This window comes from Staurois parvus, unplaced genomic scaffold (genome assembly GCF_062004578.1).
Source record: "Staurois parvus isolate SC_StPar_1 unplaced genomic scaffold, SC_StPar_1.0 ptg000019l, whole genome shotgun sequence".
Lineage (NCBI taxonomy): Eukaryota > Metazoa > Chordata > Amphibia > Anura > Ranidae > Staurois > Staurois parvus.
This window is the reverse complement of record NW_028317815.1, coordinates 23,121,682-23,139,561: the sequence shown is the minus strand read 5'-3', so window position 1 is coordinate 23,139,561 and position 17,880 is coordinate 23,121,682. Positions and strand designations below refer to the sequence as shown.

The 17,880-nt window shown below is 40.8% G+C and overlaps 1 protein-coding gene across 1 annotated transcript in view; it reads right to left on the bottom strand.

Moving 5' to 3' along the window:
* The window catches only part of LOC149472955 (guanine nucleotide-binding protein G(i) subunit alpha-1), a 129,628-nt gene that overhangs the window by 60,922 nt on the left and 50,826 nt on the right, over positions 1–17,880 (bottom strand). Inside the window, exon 2 of the mRNA XM_089685824.1 lies at positions 2,659–2,701. Coding sequence (XP_089541950.1) covers positions 2,659–2,701 — 43 coding nt within the window. The remainder of the gene's footprint in view (positions 1–2,658; positions 2,702–17,880) is intronic.

Below are 17,880 nucleotides of genomic sequence, written 5' to 3'. Positions count from 1 at the left end.
CCGGCCAGGACCCAGTGATTGACAGGCTAGGGCGCACACCCCCTACCCGGAAATGCAAAATCACGTGTATATATATATACACACGTGATTTTGATCATCCCTGCCGCCCTGTAGCAGTATATCTGCTATAGGGCGGCGGGAAAGCAGTTAAAAAGCATTCCAAAACAATTTGTAATAAGGTCTCTTAACCATCTTGCCCTCCAGAGGATTTACCCCCCTTCCTGACCAGGCCATTTTTTTGCAATACGGCACTGCATTACTTTAACTAACAATTGCATGGTCATGCAACGCTGTATATAAATTAAATTTATGGCCTTTTTTTCCCCCACAACTAGATTTCTTACGGTGGTATTTGATCACCTCTACATTTATTTTTTGTGCTATATGTGCTATAATCAAAAAATTGACAAAAAAAAAACAAAACATATTTTTGACTTTGTGCTATAAAACATATCCAGTAAAAAATGTCTTTGCTAGACACACCAATGCTTGGGCTTGAATACATTTAATTGGCCAGAATAATAATTTACCCTGTCCACTGAAATTAACGCTCAGGCAACTGACACGACTAGCATTAATGGGCAGGAGCTGCTGCTCCTGGATGTGCTGGCAGTGAGTTTTTTCTGCCTCTAAACGCCAATGTGTGCATGGACCACCGACTGTATGTAATATGCGGCCTCTCGGCGGCTGGACCTTGACGCTGAGCGGCCGCATATTTGCGTACCATTTGAAAACACGCGCTGAGAGTGTGCGCCCTGCACGCTCCCAGTACTTGTCAATGTCTCACGGAAAGGTCCTGATCTCCCCTTGCGATCAGGACCTTTTCCGATCATGTGACCGCCGTGACAGAAAAATCACAGCGGTCACATGACCCTAAAACTCTGCCCCACCTCCCAGCATTTGAAACCCCTTAAAGGGCCAGGAGGCACTGGCGTTTAGAGGTTAAGCAAACACAGAGAAGCATTTAAAATGTAAAAAAAAAAAAAAACCCCGCCAGGCACCCCTAAAAGCAGCATTCTTAATGCTTCGTGTGCACGAGGCCTAAATGTTGACCAGAGATACGCTTTAAGGCCCCCTTCAAACAGTTTGTGTCTATTCTGATAAGTAGGGGATTTGTGAGCAGATCTCCTGCAGAATCAGAGCAGAAGGAATGAAACAAATGTCACATTTGAAAACAAACTGAATGGATACAGATGTCAGAGCCAAAAGGACCCATGTTATGTCTATAGACAACTGGATATAAACAAATGTGTATCCATTTACATCCAATCCGCCACACTGCAAACATCTGTTTACATCTGCCCTGCCCATAAACTAACATTAATGCTTCCTTTCAGATCTGCCTGAAAAACTGAGAAATCTGACTGACTGAAGAATCTGATTGATATGTTCTTCTGAAAGTACCCTTACAGTATTGGAAGGCATTAGCAGTACAATTTAGAGGACTTTACCAAAGCTGTGCTCTCAATGGTTAAAAGCATACCCAACTAATAGCTAACAATATATCTGAAAAGTGGTAGTAAAAGCTATTGTTTAAGTTGTACCTACAGGTAAGCTTACAATCAGGCTTACCTGTAGGCCCAATGAATATTTCCTAAACGTGTATCGATTAGGAGATATTTATATCAGCAATAGCCGATGACGTCACCTGCGCATGTGCAGTGATTGCTCTGCATTCAGGGAACATAGTATGACGCAGAATACAGAGCGCCGTGCTGTCACCACTTAACATTGATGCTGTAACCACATTAATATTAGCTGTCACCAATGCTAATGACAGGATATTAATGTTTCCTAATTCATTCAAAATTACTACTACTGCATCATGAAATAACCATAACAGAAGCTGTAAAGAATGGGTTTTAGAAGAATTGTAGACTGCATGTGATGCCCTTTTAATTGATCAAACTGCATTGCTACTACTGTGATCCCCAATACAAATGAAAATTAGTGGTAGCAATCATCCAACTATGGAGCTGCCAATCAAAAAGGTAAAGAAAACGTGCACAGGGTGTGTAGATTGCTAGCTCTCTAACTGAAGGTACAGTAATTAATCCAATTAACAGGGGAGGGACATGACCACATGCATTTCCTATAAAGAACTGTAAATACATATATTAATAGCAAATGCCATTATGGGGCTTACAACTTGAAATCAAAAAGGAAGTCAAAGTAAGAAAAGAAAAAAAAAAAAAAAAAGAGATGCTAGATTGTTTATACAATATTCTAATGAACGAATCAGAAATTTAGGCTCCATGCACAATGGGCATTTTAATAACGCTGGTAGCGTTAGATGTGTAAAGTTGCGTTATAAATGCGAGTTTTTCAGCATTTTAGCATTAGTGTTTAGCTGTGTTTTTCCGCATTTGCGTATTTTACACATAAAAAATAAAAGTTTTGTTGGTTTGCCACAATTTTCCGCATTTACCAGCACTAGAGCATTTTTACAGCTAAAAAACTCCTCTCGAAACCTACTAGTTCTGTTTTTTTTTTTCCCCAGCCAAAAAACGCAGATTAAAGCCTATGTGCGCATGGACACATAGGATAACATGCTGGGGAGTTTACTGGCTGTAGAAAAAAAAAGCCAAAAGACAAAAAACAGCTGTAAAAACATACAGTGTGCATTAGGACTTGAGAGAAACAAAAAGTGAGACTTACTTCATTTGTTTGACAATTGTGCTTTTCCCTGACTCCCCAGCTCCTGCAAAGAGATAAAAAAAAAACAAGCCAACATTAATGAAAGGTTTCCAGAAAAGCCTTGAAAACCACTCCCTGCTCTCTAAATTTAGGACAGTAAACAAATATCTAATGACAGATCTGAGATCCAAGACTGGTAAAGTGTTATTGACTCGAAAAAAAAGGAAACAATGTACAGCACAAATTGGTCAAAGATAGCCATAGGCTTCGGCATTTGTAAAGTAAATTCCAGAACACTGCAGATAAAAACTGTGCATTTAAGATGGTTCTGAGGTTTTAAATGTAGGATTATACACACAGACTACAGATTCTAGATCAGCCCTTCTCATCCAGGGTTCTGTGGAACATTAAGATTCCTCCACAGGTTGACAACGGTTCCCTTAAGTAATGAACAATTTCTGACTCTCATAAGTAACTAACTATGCCAATGTTTTTTCAAGCTATCTGTAAAAGGTGCATTCTTCACACTGATCAATCTAAGGGAGAATTTCACTTACCACCAATGCAAGGAGCACTCTTCCTACAGACCACCAATCTAAGGGAGTATTTCACTGACCACAAATGTAAGCATAAAACCTAAAATATGTGTTGCCCTGTCATTCAAAACAAATTAACCAATGTGCATACATTGAAATCACAAAATACATTCAAACATGTAAATATGTAATACTGAAGTCCACTAAGAATTAGGTGTCACGAAGTCCACCGATAAAAGTGCACCAGCCAACTTATGGTCATGCAGCAGCTTACCAAACATTCAGACCCCAGCACGAAGGAGGTCTAACAGTGCTCTCGGGGGGAAAAAACCCCAGATGGATGGATGGTCACCGCATTCAACCCGTTATTGTGAGCAGTAGCTTAGCCTTCTTCTCCAGAAGTACTCCACAGATAACCACCAGACGTACCTCACACTAATGGCAAACACCACCACCCATACCAGTAAGGAAACAAGGGAAGCAGATTGTGTAGTTTATTATAAAATTAGCATGTACTCACTAACCGCAAAGAAACAAGAGCATATCACAAGTGCCAACTGGCTCTCTGGGCAGACATAACGTCACCACTAGGCTCTACCCTATGCGTTTTATCCGATGGGATGTCTTCCAAGGGGCAACATTATCTGTAAAGAGCATGTAAGGGGCATTCTTCCCACAGACCAATCTAAGGAAACATTTCACTGACCACCAATGCAAGAGGCATTCTTCCCAAAGACCACCAATGCAAGAGGCATTCTTCCCAAAGACCACCAATCTAAGAGAGAATTTAACTGATCACCAATGTAAAGGGAGAATTTCAATGAGCACCAATGTAAGGAGCATTCTTCCACAGACCATCAATGTAAGGAGCATTCTGCACAATGACCAGCAATCTAAAGGAGAATTTCACTGACCACCAACGTAAGGGGCATTCTTCCAACAGACCACCAATGCAAAGGGCATTCTTCCAAAAGACCACCAATTTAAGGAGCATTCTTCCCACAGACCATCAATGTAAGGAGCATTCTTCCCACAGACCACCAATTTAAGGCGCATTCCTCACAAGGACCTCCAATCTATGAGTGAATTTCACTGAGCAACAATGCAAGGGGCATTTTTCCCACCAACCACCAATCTAAAGGAACGTTTCAATGTCCACCAATGAAAGCAGCATTCTTCTCAGTGACCACCAGTCTAAGGGAGAATTTCCCAAATCTAAGGGAGATTTCACTGAGCACCAATGTAAGGGGCATTCTTCACAATGACCACTAATCTAAGCATTTCACTGACCACCAATAGCAAATCATTTTATTGCATAGGGCAGCAATGGGTGTCAAAGTATGTAATATCTGTTTTGCTTTTATTCATTCTTACGTCTCAATGTACCGTTTACACCAGCCTCTCTCAACCTTTTCAACGCAGAGGAACCCTTGACATAACTTTCCGGTCTCAGGGAACCCCTGCTAAAAGTGGCTATATCTACAATTCATGATACATTGGTGTGATAGTCAAGTGTAAGAATGCTCCTTACATTTGTGGTCATTGAGAAGAATTACAGATTGCTAAAAAGATCAATGGTGTCAGTGGGAACTTACCCGAAAGGCAGAAATTGGTGATTGCTCAAGGAACCCCTAGCAACCTCTGGAGGAACCCTGGTTGAGAAACTCTGTTTTACACATGCTCAGTAAACTGTAGCTGTAGTAATCATTGACAGGGGTTCACTAAAGACTTAAAAGCTATTTCAAGGGTTCCTCCATGTTAAAAATAAAAAAAGGGGGGGGGGGGAGAAAGACTGCTGTAGACTACATATTGCTTTTCACCAATATCCTATTTTCAGGTAAAGTGTGCTTTGAGTCCAAAAGATGGAACACTAACACACTGTACTCTAATACACTGGACACTGCAATGCACTGCACACTGGTCAACAGAATGCACTGTACACTAAAGAGGAGATCTTGCAGCACAAAACACTTGAAAAAGATAGAAACATAAGGGTGCTGGTCTCTTGATCTGGTGATGAAAAGGTGGGTCAGGGTGCTGATAACTGTGCGGTAGGTGAATGGGTGCAAGCAGGTGGGATAGACTACCCTTTATGCAAAGCCTGTCAAGCATAAATGGTTCCATTAGAGTTCCTTAAGAGACACTGTCCTGATGAAAGGGAGAGACTGACATTTGACAGTAAAATGTATTACAGAAGATACAGCAGGGAAAATTATTAATTGATCCTCTGCAGATTTTGTAAGTTCGCCCACTTACAAAGAAATGTAGGGTCTATTATTTTTATCATGGGTATATTTTAAATGAAAAAGAAAGAATATCAACCAAAAATCCAGAAAAAAAACATATGATACAAATGCTATAAATTGAGTAGCAGTTCAGTGAGTAATATAAGTATTTGATCCCAAAGCAAAACATAACAGAGATAAGCCGTTTCTTGTAGCTGGTTACCAGGTTTGCACACATCTCAGGAGGGATTTTGGCCCACTTTTCTTTACAGATCTTCTCTAAATCCTTATGGTTTCTTAACTGTTGCTTGGCAACTTGAAGTTTCAGCTGCCTCCATAAATTTCTATAGGATTAAGGTCTGGAGACTGGCCTTAATGTGCTACTTCATGAGCCACTCCTTTGTTGCCTTGGTGCTATGTTTTGGGTCATTGTCATACTAGAAAACCCATCCACGATCCTTCTTCAGTGTCCTAGCTGAGGGAAGACGTTCTCATCCGAGATTTTACAATACATGGCCTAGTCCATTGGCCCCTCAATGTGGTAAAGTTGGTCTGTACCTTTAGCAGAGAAACAGCCCGAAAACAATGTTTCCACCTTCGTGCTTGACCGTAGGAATGGTGTTCTTAGGGTCATAGTCAGCATTTTTCTTCCCCAAAAGACGTACATGTGCTTTCTTGAGGAAGGGGACCTTATGGGCACTACAGGATTTCAATCCATGGCGGCGTAGTGTTATCAATGGTTTGTTTGGCGACTGTGGTCCCAATTGCCTTGAGATCATTCACAAGCTCGTCCTGTGTAGTTCTGCGCTGATCCCTCACTTTTCTCATGATCATCCTTACCCCATGAGGTGAAATCTTGCATTGTGCTCCAGACTGAGGGAAACTGTGGGTTATTTTGTATTTCTTCCATTTGCAAATAATCGCTCCAACAGTTCTCTCCTTCTCACCAAGCTTCTTGCTGATGCAGCCTGGTGCAGGTCTACAATCTTGTCCCTGATGTCCTTTGACAGCTCTTTGGTCTTGCCTATGGTGGTGAGGTTTAAATGGAAGAAAGATTCTGTGAACAGGTGTCTTTTATACACATAACGAGCTATTGGTAGGAGCACCTTCTTAAATTGACAGGACTAGTGTGTCAAATGAGCACATAGCCAGTCTGTGGGAGCCAAAATTATCGTTGGTTGGTAGAGGATTAAATACTTACAGTGCCTTGAAAAAGTATTCACACCCCTTGAAATTTTCCACATTTGTCATGTTACAACCAAAAATATATATTATTGGGATTTTATGTGATAGACCAACACAAAGTGGCACATAATTGTGAAGTGGACGAAAAATGATAAATGGTTTTCAAAATGTGTTACAAATAAAACATCTGAAAAGTGTGGCATGCATTTGTATTCAGCCCCCCTCAGTCAATACTTTGTAGAACCATCGTTCGCGGTCTGTCCAGTGCGTTACAGTGTACAGTGCATTGCGGTGTCCAGTACATTTTAAATATTGTATTGTTTCTTTCCTGCTTTTTGCACTACAAATAAGATACGTGCAGTGTGCATAGGAATTTATTCATATTTTTTTCAAACTATAGCCCTACCCAACAGTGTGAAGGTCCGTGAACCGGCCCCATTTAAAAAGTTTGAGGACCCCTGATCTAAACCATTCCATTGTAGCTCTGGCTGTATATTTAGGGTGGTTGTCCTGCTGGAAGGTGAACCTACACCCCAGTCTCAAGTCTTTTGCAGACTCTAACAGGTTACCTTCTAAGATTGCCCTGTATTTAGCCCCATCCATCTTCCCATCAACTCTGACCAGCTTCCCTGTCCCTGCTGAAGAAAAGCATCCCCACAACATGATGCTGCTGCCACCACCATGTTTCACAGTGGGAATGGTGCATTCAGGGTGATATGCAGTGTTAGCTCTCTGTCACACATAGCGTTTTGCTTTTAGACCAAAAAGTTCGATTTTGGTCCCATCTGACCAGAACACCTTCTTCCACATTTTTGCGGTGCATTCCACATGACTTCTCGCAAACTGCAAACGGGACTTCTTATGGCTTTCTTTCAACAATGGCTTTTTGTTCTCGCCACTCTTCCATAAAGGCCAGATTTGTGGAGTGCATGACTAATAGTTGTCCTGTGGACAGATTCACCCACCTGATCTGTGGATCTCTGCAGCTCCTCCAGAGTTACCATGGGCCTCTTGGCTGCTTCTCTGATTAATGCTCTCCTTGCCTGGCCTGTCAGTTTAGGTGGACGACCATGTCTTGGTAGGTTTGCAGTTGTGCCATACTTCTTCCATTTTTGGATGATGGATTGCACAGTGCTCCATGAGCTATTCAAAGATTGGGATATTTTTTTATAACCTAACCCTGCTTTAAACTTCTCCACAACTTTATCTCTGATCTGTCTGGTGTGTTCCTTGGCCTTCATGATGCTGTTTGTTCACTAATGTTCTCTAACAAACCTCTGAGAGCTTCACAGAACAGCTGTATTTATATGGAGATTAAATTGCGCACAGGTGAACTCTATTTACTAATTAGGTGACTTCTGAAGGCAATTGGTTCCACTAGATTTTAGTTAGGTGTATCAGAGTAAAGGGGGCTGAATACAAATGCACGCCACATTCTTCAGATATTTATTTGTAAACAATTTTGAAAACCCATTTATCATTTTACTTCCACTTCACAATTATGCACCACTTTGTCTTGGTCTATCACATAATATTCCAATAAAATAAATTTTTTTAAAATGTTAGTATCCAGTTATAATCTGTGTATTCGAGAAAGAATCCAGGCATTTTATAAAGCAATCCACTGAGCTGGCCAGAAACAACTCTTGAGGGAGTCTATTCCACATTTTCACAGCTCTCACTATGAAGAAACCTTTCCATGTTTGGAGATTAAATTTCTTTTCCTCCAGACGTAAAGAGTGCCGCCTTGTCCTCTGTGATGACCTCAGGGTGAATAACTCTACACCGAGTTCACTATATGAACCACTAATGTATTTATACATGTTGATCATATCCCCCTTAATCTCCTCTTCTCAAGAGAGAATAAATTCAGTTCCTCTAATCTTTCCTCATAGCTGAGCTCCTCCATGCCTCTTGTCAGTTTGGTGGCCCTTCTCTGTACTTTCTCCAGTTCCCCAATGTTCTTTTTGTGAATTGGTGCCCAAAACTGAACTGCATATTCCAGATGAGGTATTACTAATGATTTGTACAGGGGTAGAATGACATCTCTCTCTCTGGAGTCTATACCTCTTTTAAAACAAGAGGATTTTGCTCGCTTTAGAAACTGCAGCTTGGCATTGCATGCCATTATTAAGCTTGTGATCTAACAGAACTCCCAGATCCTTCTCCACCATTGATTCCAGTTGTACTCCCCCTAGTATGTATGATGCATACATATTCTTAGCCCCCAAGTGCATAACCTTATACTTATCAACATTAAACTTCACTTGCCACATAGTTGCCCAATTAAACAGTGCATTGAGGTCAGCTTGTAAATTGGGGACATCCTGTAAGGACGTTATTCTACTGCACAGCTTGGTGTCATCTGCAAAGACTGAAATGGGATTTTTAATCCCAGACCTTATATCTATGAGAAAATGTGAAACATTTCAAGGGGTATGAATACTTTTTCAAGGCACAGAACTTTACTCAATGAACGGCAACTCAATGTATAATATTTGTATCATGTGTTTATTCTGGATTTTTGATTGATATTCTGTCTCTAATTTTTACCATGGGTGTATTTTAAATTATATAGACCCTCCATTTCTTTGTAAGTGGGCAAAATTACAAAATCTGCAGGGAGATCAAATAATTATTTTCCCCTGTCACTGTTTACTTTACTCCTTACCCAGTTGGCCTGGAATAGTAAATGTGGCATTAATAAATACGGCCATACTGTGCACTTTAAAATAGAAGATTGTACAGCTTTCGAACTCAAAATAAACATGGTATTATCCCCAAGTATTCAGTGGCAGTAAAGCAATATATGAAGTACACATATCACAATTATGAAAGCACAGAAAATAATTCAGAGCATTGCTGAGATTTTTCAGATTAATGTTCAGGAATTTTTTTTTAGTCTCAGTGACTCAGTAATAGCACAGAACAAAGCTAATTTGTGTTGTGGCAAGTCTATAAAATGAAATCTGTTTAAAGCCATGAAAAGAGGTTAAGAACACATGAGTGCGGCACAATAAGAGTCGTTATGAACATACGAATGCTTTGCATTGCAATCTGAAAATCAAGAGTATGAGAACAATGCCTGACAAAAGTCAATTCTCCAGCTCTCCACCCACAGCAACTGTTAGGCATTCCTATTGTTGGGCAGGAATCCATATTTTCTTTCTAAATATAGCAAGATCAGTCTGGTCAAGATCAATGTAATAATAACAATTACAGAAAAAAAATAAAGGTGGGAAAGTGTCACCATCCATTCAGATCTATAATACATCACAGTTCAAAACGTCTGTTGGCCATAGTACATTGTTGAAGCATTTGTTATTTCGGACAAGCTATTCCGGTAATAACTGGTAAGGTTACAGTGGAATTCCAGCTTTCATTTGACTTTATATACCATAGTTTGTTTGGCCTAAGCTGCTCTAAATGAACTATTTCCATTACATTACTATGCAATTGATGTGTGTGCTGCATCACATTGTAGTAGCATTAGCTATATACAGGATTGGCGCAGTGCCCCGAAGCAGCACAAGCAACTTACCATCTGCTGTTGGCATAAAATTGAGTCGGCCCGAATGCTTCTTTGCCATTCAGGAAAAGCCTTGTATTTTTGTCACTGAACACAAGGTTTTCTCTGATTGGCCCATGTGGAAATCAGGACTTCATCCACCTGCCAATCAGGAGTCTTGTATTTATTGATAAAAGTTACAAAGCTTCTCCAGAAGGCTAAAAAGCATTCTTACAGATTATTTTGTACAGTCAGCAGACTGAAGTACTGCCATGGAATACAGCGCTGCATACGGTGTAGGAGAGGCTACTACACTATGATACAAGTAGGGATGCGCCGCTATACTTTTTTGATCAGCAAGTACGAGTACCGATACTTTCGGTGAAGTACTTGCTGACAACGAGTACTGATATTTTGCGGTGCGATCTGCGTCAATACAAAATATATGGACGCAAGTTGTACCACAAAGAATAACATGCGATTTGAACAGGAATGTGGGATAGAAGGGCGTGTGGGGATGTATACAGGGATGTTCAATTTATATCACCTGCCGCCTGCTTCCATACAGCCCACTATAGTGCCAGCCTCCACCCCCCAACCCCGCAAACCTCCCCCCTGCCCACTATGTCTCCCTGGCTACACTTGACAATCTGCAGGTCCGGGACTGGTTCAGTGGGTGCGGGCGGCTAGAGGGGAAGGAGGAGAGCAGACACATCCCCTACCCTTCCTGTCCCGGAAGTGATGTTATGACAGTGGAGTACAAGGGACACATCCATGGTGAATGTCTCAACAAAGAGAACCTGTCATCAAAAATCATCACATAGGGAACTTTTTGGCCCCTATGTGATGAAAAAAAAAGTGACACCCCAAAAGAAAAAAAAAAAATGAAAGTCTCACCCAAGTACATAAACCCCCCCTCCCAAGCACATAACTCCCCCAAAAAAGATTTGAGGCACCCGACCCCCACATATTTGCACATGCAAACAAACATGCATTAAAACGTTGATTATGATACATTTTATATATCATCGTGCAAACCAGAATGAAAGCTATAATTCTGGAACCAGAGCTCCTCTGTAATGCTAAACTGATGACCTATAAGCATTGCCTATAGCAAATATAGGGTACTAAAGTTTGTCGCCATTTCATGAGCGCACGCAAATGTTGGGTAGTTACTCGGTGCAATCTCGTCTTTTTAGCAAAACATTATGTTAATTTTAGGGCACAAAAAAGCAATAAATTATTTTTTAATGACATTTTGTGTTTCCTAGACCTTTGTGGTAATATCGTGTGACGTGAAAAATTTAAACTACCATTTTATTTTCTAGAGTCTCTGCTTTCAGAAAATATATAATGTTGGGGGTTTTGTGTAATCTTGAGGCCTAAAATGATTTTTTAAACGTGTGCAAAAAACGCAAAAACGTCTCTTGCAGCAAAAGGGATAAAGCATAAGACCGACACTCCCTTTTCCTGACGAGCAGCCAATCGGTGCTCATTACACTGCAAGGTCTCTCTCCTCCCTGCTAGTCCCTGGGTGCAGTGCTGGAGACAGGCAGAGAGGTCGAGTAGGAGATAAGCAGTGCGATGGTAAAAATATTAAATGTTTATGTTGCTAGAAAGCCCCTTTTGTTTTTAAAAGCCCCAGACATTCCTAAAAGCACCTCACATTTAAATACAGTTTGGGTTAAAACTTTTTTTTTTGCTCTGAACAAGTAGATTTCTATTAGGAACAAGTAGATTGGGACACCAATTCAGTCCCTGGACAAGTAGTTTTTTAAAAAATTTCCACACCCCTGTGTATACCTGGAGGCAGATGCTCCATATTCTCAGCTGTAGGAAAGGAGAGAAAGCTGCTTCACCGGTCTGGGGATCTGAAATCCTCATTGCTTTTCTCCTCTCCTTGCAGGGATGACAGTATGGGTTAGATTGGCTTCTGATTGGTCAGCACAGTCCATATGTCCAGCATGGCCCAAACTAACTTTTTAAAGTCAAATGAAAGCTGAATTCTACTGCAATTGCCTCTTAGATTGTAAGCTCCCAGGATCAGGCCCTCCTAACCCTCTTGTATTGTTGCTGTATTGTCTCCTGTTATACTGTAAAGTGCTGAGCAAACTGCTGGCACTATATAAATCCTGTATAGTGATAATTGCCTCCCCCCCCGCAAATTTTTTTTTTTTTAGTTCAGTTTACAAGATGGTCCATTTTGCACATTTAAGATACTCACCCACCCAGAAGATCCAGTGTTGTCCTGCTGAGATCCCCTTGTCTTTTGTCACCACTCAGTCCCGAACAGACATGTTTCTTGTGCCTCCTTCCTCCTTTTTTAAATGAATGCAATGTGGCATGCATATCCCAGGAGGAACGGCGAGCACTGTGCACATCATTTGCCCAGGAGAGTGATGTACATATGGGGGGACACACACACGTTTTTCACTAAACTACATGAATTGCATAGTTTTTTGTGTTTTTTTTTTTTTTTTTTTTTTTTTTTTTTTTAGAGGAGGGGAGAAGGAGAGGGTAGGAGGGAAGTCTGTACAGAGGGTGAAAATCCACTTTAAGGGCTTGTTCTCACCAGGAGCACTGGGACTGTGTTGGGCAGCTTTGCAAAATGCAGTAGCAGTGCAAGCCAAGACAACAATGTCAGTTCACACCACTGCATGCAGTAATTTATTCTTTCAGCACAGCGGGTTACAATGCAAACTACTGAATCACAAAGCCACTGTGTGAAAAGAAGGGTTTGTCAAGCCGCCAATCCAACAGGGATTGGCAGCGGGAGCTCTGGCAGTGATAGTTACATAGTTAGTCTGGCTGAGAAAAGACAAAAGTCCATCTAGTTCAACCATTTAAAAAAAAAAAAAAAAAAAAAAGGTAAAACTGTGTGACACACGGGATTGGCCCTGCTCTTGTAATGAATCAATATGTACGAGTCTGTGATACCCAAAAAATATATACATACAAAAATAATATTTTAGCCACTTGCAAAAGACATAGATATACAGTAAACCAGGGCTTAAAATTTCAAGTCCTGAGCTACTAGCCGGGCCTTAAGAGTTACTCGCCACCAGTTGCCCCACCGAACCCCTACCCTGCCTTGCCACTAATTCCGCCCTCGTAAATTATTTCATGAAATGACACTGTTAAATGTTATCCACATTACATCAGGGTCCCCAGAGTCCCCACACATTACATCAGTGTCCCCAGAGTCCCCCCACATTACATCAGGGTCTCCAATGTCTCCCTAAACACTCCATCATACTTAGAACATGCACCGCATACAACCAGAACCCCCAATAATCTTTCACTCACAAAACCATAACTCTACCAAGCATATCCTACCTACTATCCAACCCAGCACTACCTCAAATGTCCCATACTCTATCACCCATAATAACCACATAATCCTGAACCTGTCCAAACCACCCATACATGTAGGTTTACATACAGACATATGTACATACACACACACACACACACACACACCTGTACACACACAAACACAGAAACATGTACACACATGCACAGAGACACATGTACACATACACACACGCACACATACATACATACATATATATATATATATATATATACACACACACACACGCACAGACACATGTACAGACACACATACATGTACATACGCAGAAATACACACGCACAGACACATCTACATACATACACACACACACGCAGACACATGTACGTGCATACACAAAACACACACACAGATACATGTACATACACACACACACACACCCCTATAAAAAGTTGCAGTAGTTCGTTACCTTCACTCACAGATCTGGGTACTGCACTCTAGGGGGAGGCAGAGAGCACAGCACACACTCCTTCCTTTGTTTTCACTTTGCTCAACTACTGAGCAGTCTGACGGCTCCCAGTGCGAGTGACAGAGCCAGCCCTGAGTTCCGAGCCTGCTCAGCAAGACGGCCCTGGGGACACACTCGCCCCACCATAATTTCCACTTGCCAATGCAAGCAGGCAAGTGGAAATTTCAAGGCCTGCAGTAAACCCTCAAAACATAAAAAAAAAATTGCCACGCCAAGTAATATTGTGTAATCTCACTGGGAGTTTTTCTTGTTTCGTATGGTGAAGGAATATGGCACATTGGAACTGATTATATGATGAACCACTGGAGATATGCTATCAGATCTACTGTGGTAGAGTTCTTATCATTTGGTGGACATTTGAATAATGAGATTACACAATATTACCGAGGCAATTTTATTAAACTGCTCCTGTAATGCTTAAAAAAAGGAACACAAATTTTGACGCAGTTTAATTTTTTAACCCATACTATAAAAGTTCAAGAGCTCCATAACGGTCAACCAGTTTTTTCATGAACACGAACACCACTGAAGTCCATGAATATGTTCTTTTAGAAAGAATGATTTTTATAAAAGGAAAAAGAAAAAAAACAAAATCACTGCATTACTCAATAGCCTGGACAAGCTATTAGAGAGTAAATGCATGCCACAATCTATTTATAAAACTAAAACATATGGTGACATGACATCAAGGAAACCACACTATGATACAATACACAATTAGCACTGTTTAGATTTCACTGTTTTGTTCTGCCAGCCAAACTGGTTATATGACAGGAAATTATGTCAAATACTTTGCAATCTTCTTTTTTTCTGCTGATAAGTAACAGTACAAACCGTTCTAATGGAAGTAAACTGGGATTATTATTCTTGAAACATTTCATGTCTCATTTAGGTAGATATTTCAACTCTAATGGAAGCATATTTCCTCCTATTTAAAGCCCCTCTCCAGGATAAATTTCACCTCCTGACAACCCCTCCCTCTATCTGATCAATGGATCAGAAAAAAAAAAAAAAAAATCTAAAGGCTTATTATAAATAACTTACCGTAAAGTAGAACTAAAGACATCACTACTTTGCATAGAGTTGGGAGGGATTAGAATACCATTTTTATTGCTGTCTGTGACAACATTTGGGAGAATCATCCTCTATATTTGTCCTGTTTACCATGATCACCAAATGTGAAAGAAAATCCATATTCTGGGTTGCCCCCAGAACAGGAATAGACGGGGATATCTTTCAGTAGAGACATTCGTTTTGGCGAACCAAAGACATGTAGCAGAATACATTTTGGTCTAAATTTACAAAGAAATTTGATATAATTTCTTTTTATTGGATATATTTTATAGCAGAATGTCATTTTTTTCAAAATGTTTTCTTTTTTCCTTTTCCATCACAAAAAAACAAACCAAATGGTGATCGAATACCACCAAAAAAGCTCTGTTTATGTGAGAAAAATTATATAAATTTCATTTGGGTACAGTGTTGCATGACTGTACAATTACAAGTTAAAATAGCAAAATGCTAGATAGCAAAAAATGGCCTGGTCATGAAGGGGGTAAGACATTCCGGAGCTCACATGGTTGAGTCAGGGTCATGTGAGCCCCGACTTTTCTTTTTCACTTTCTTGCTTAGGTCCTTTTTTGGGTGTCCATGCCAGTAACATGGATTCTTGCTGTTGGATGTCTATCAGCCAGGTACAATCCACAGGAAAAGTCGGCACTTCGATATGTCAGTAAAAAATGGTTATCCTTTATTTGAAGATAGTGCAAAAGTAATGTGACTGTACCGCACGATTTTCAAATAAAGGATAACCATTTTTTTGCTGACATATCGAAGTGCCGGCTTTTCCTGTGGACTCTACACTGCTGAAGGTTGACAGTCGAAAACGTCTTTGCCTGTGCAACACATCCGGAGCTGTGGATGGAAGAGGTGGCTGCAGCGCTGTTTCACCTGTTTATGGGTATGCCATTCAGTTAGGGACCTCTCCGGACTCGGAAGAGGACCAATGAAGGGGATCGTCAAACTTGGACCCTATTGCACCACTGGATTTGTGGTCCCCTAGCACACGGAAATGGGGGCAGTGATGACCTGGAGGAGGGCTTTAGGTGACCATATGTGGCTTCACAAGGTAAGAGGATGAGTCAGATGGGTTAGAGGGAGGTGGAAAACATGTTTTGCAGTAATGGGGCTTTATACTAGGTAATCCAAAGGTCAACTAGTAGCAACTTGCAATGCCATGCTAAAAGCACAATCCCAGAAAGTGTCACAAGTTCAGTTAAAAACCTGTCTCAACAAGATGCATGTTCAACAATCACAACCTTAATTATCTACTCAGAACATGATTAATATGCTAATTCTTTTCTGCTGGGAATACTCGAAGTTCTACATGCTGAGGAAATGCCTTCCATCAGATGAGTGAATGGATCGACTCGTAAGGAACTGCTGGGTTTTTCCCAACAGGAAGTGAAGTGAAATCTCCTCAATGGATACACAGACTAAAAGAGGTTCAATACCTTTCCTAACACCTCTAAGGTATAAAAATAAGAAGAAACAAAAATGTTGGATAGAGTTGGGGTTTCTACACAATTTGGCAGCCCCATTCCTGCCGAGAACTGGAAAAAGTTGATCACTGATAAACACCTACAAAAACATCAATGTGAACATCCCATGAAAGTACACCTGCTACACTCACCGGCCACTTTATTAGGTACACTTGTTCAATTGCTTGGTAACACAAATAGCTAATCAGCCAATCACATGGCAGCAACTCAATGGATTTAGCAGGGAGGTTGAATTTGTTTCGCCCAACGCCCCAGAACATGTAGTTCCAGGTGCTGGGCAGGTAGTTTTTTTCAACCTTTAGCCCTGCTGCGGGCTCATCTGTCAGGTGAAAGCATTCAGGCGGCTGTGCTACTGCCCGATTGCTTTCCCATAGCCCACTACAGTGTCAGCCTCCACATCTTCCCATGAGAACCTCCCCTGCCCGCTAAGTCTCATGTGCTCTGCTTTCTCATCTGCGGGCCAGGGACTGGTTCAGCATGTACTGGCAGCTCCCCTCCTTATCCTGACCCGAAAGTGACATTAGGACATCACTTCCAGGTCCCAGTTCACAAATTTCCTAGCCACTGAGGCCGGGATAGAATGTAATGCAGTGTGATATACACTGCATTACATTCAGTTGGAGACATTGGGGGTCTAAACCCTGGATGTCTCAATAAAGAGAACCTACCACTAAAAATCATATAATGGAACAAAAAAATAATTTTTTTTTATTGTAAAAAATTAACGTTACACCCAAGCACATAACATCCCCTCAAAAAGAAAATAGAGGCCCCCCCACATACAAACGTAAAAGCACGCGCTGGGGCGCCTACGCATATAAAGAGGTTGATTGCGATACACGTTACATATCACCACGCACGCCAGAATGAGAGCAATAATTCTAGCACCAGACCTCCTCCATAACGCTATACTGATGACCTATAAGGGGCTTTAAAACGGTGGCCTATAGAAAATATAGGGTACTGAAGTTTGTTGCCATTTCAAAAGCGCAGGCAAATTTAAGGTTTGACATGTTGGATATCTATTTACTTGGTGCAACCTCAAATTTTATATTTTAGCAAAAAAATTTAGTAATTGATTGCTTTTATGTGCTCTAAAATTAACTTAAGTGTATTTTTTACTGAAATTTTGCATTTCGTAGACCTTTGCAGAAATATCATGTGACATGAAAAATTGGAACCATCACTATTTTATTCTCTAGGGTCTCTGGCAATCTTCAAGCTTAAAATGAGTTTTTAAACATGCAAAAAACCCCACAAAAAAAGAGAAAATATCCAGTGAGCGGCAGTTGTATGGACAAAAAAATGCATTTTCAGACATTTTGCCCCATTGTCCTGAACCAACAGATCCCATCCTCCCCCTCTGCAGATGTATACCACTGAGAT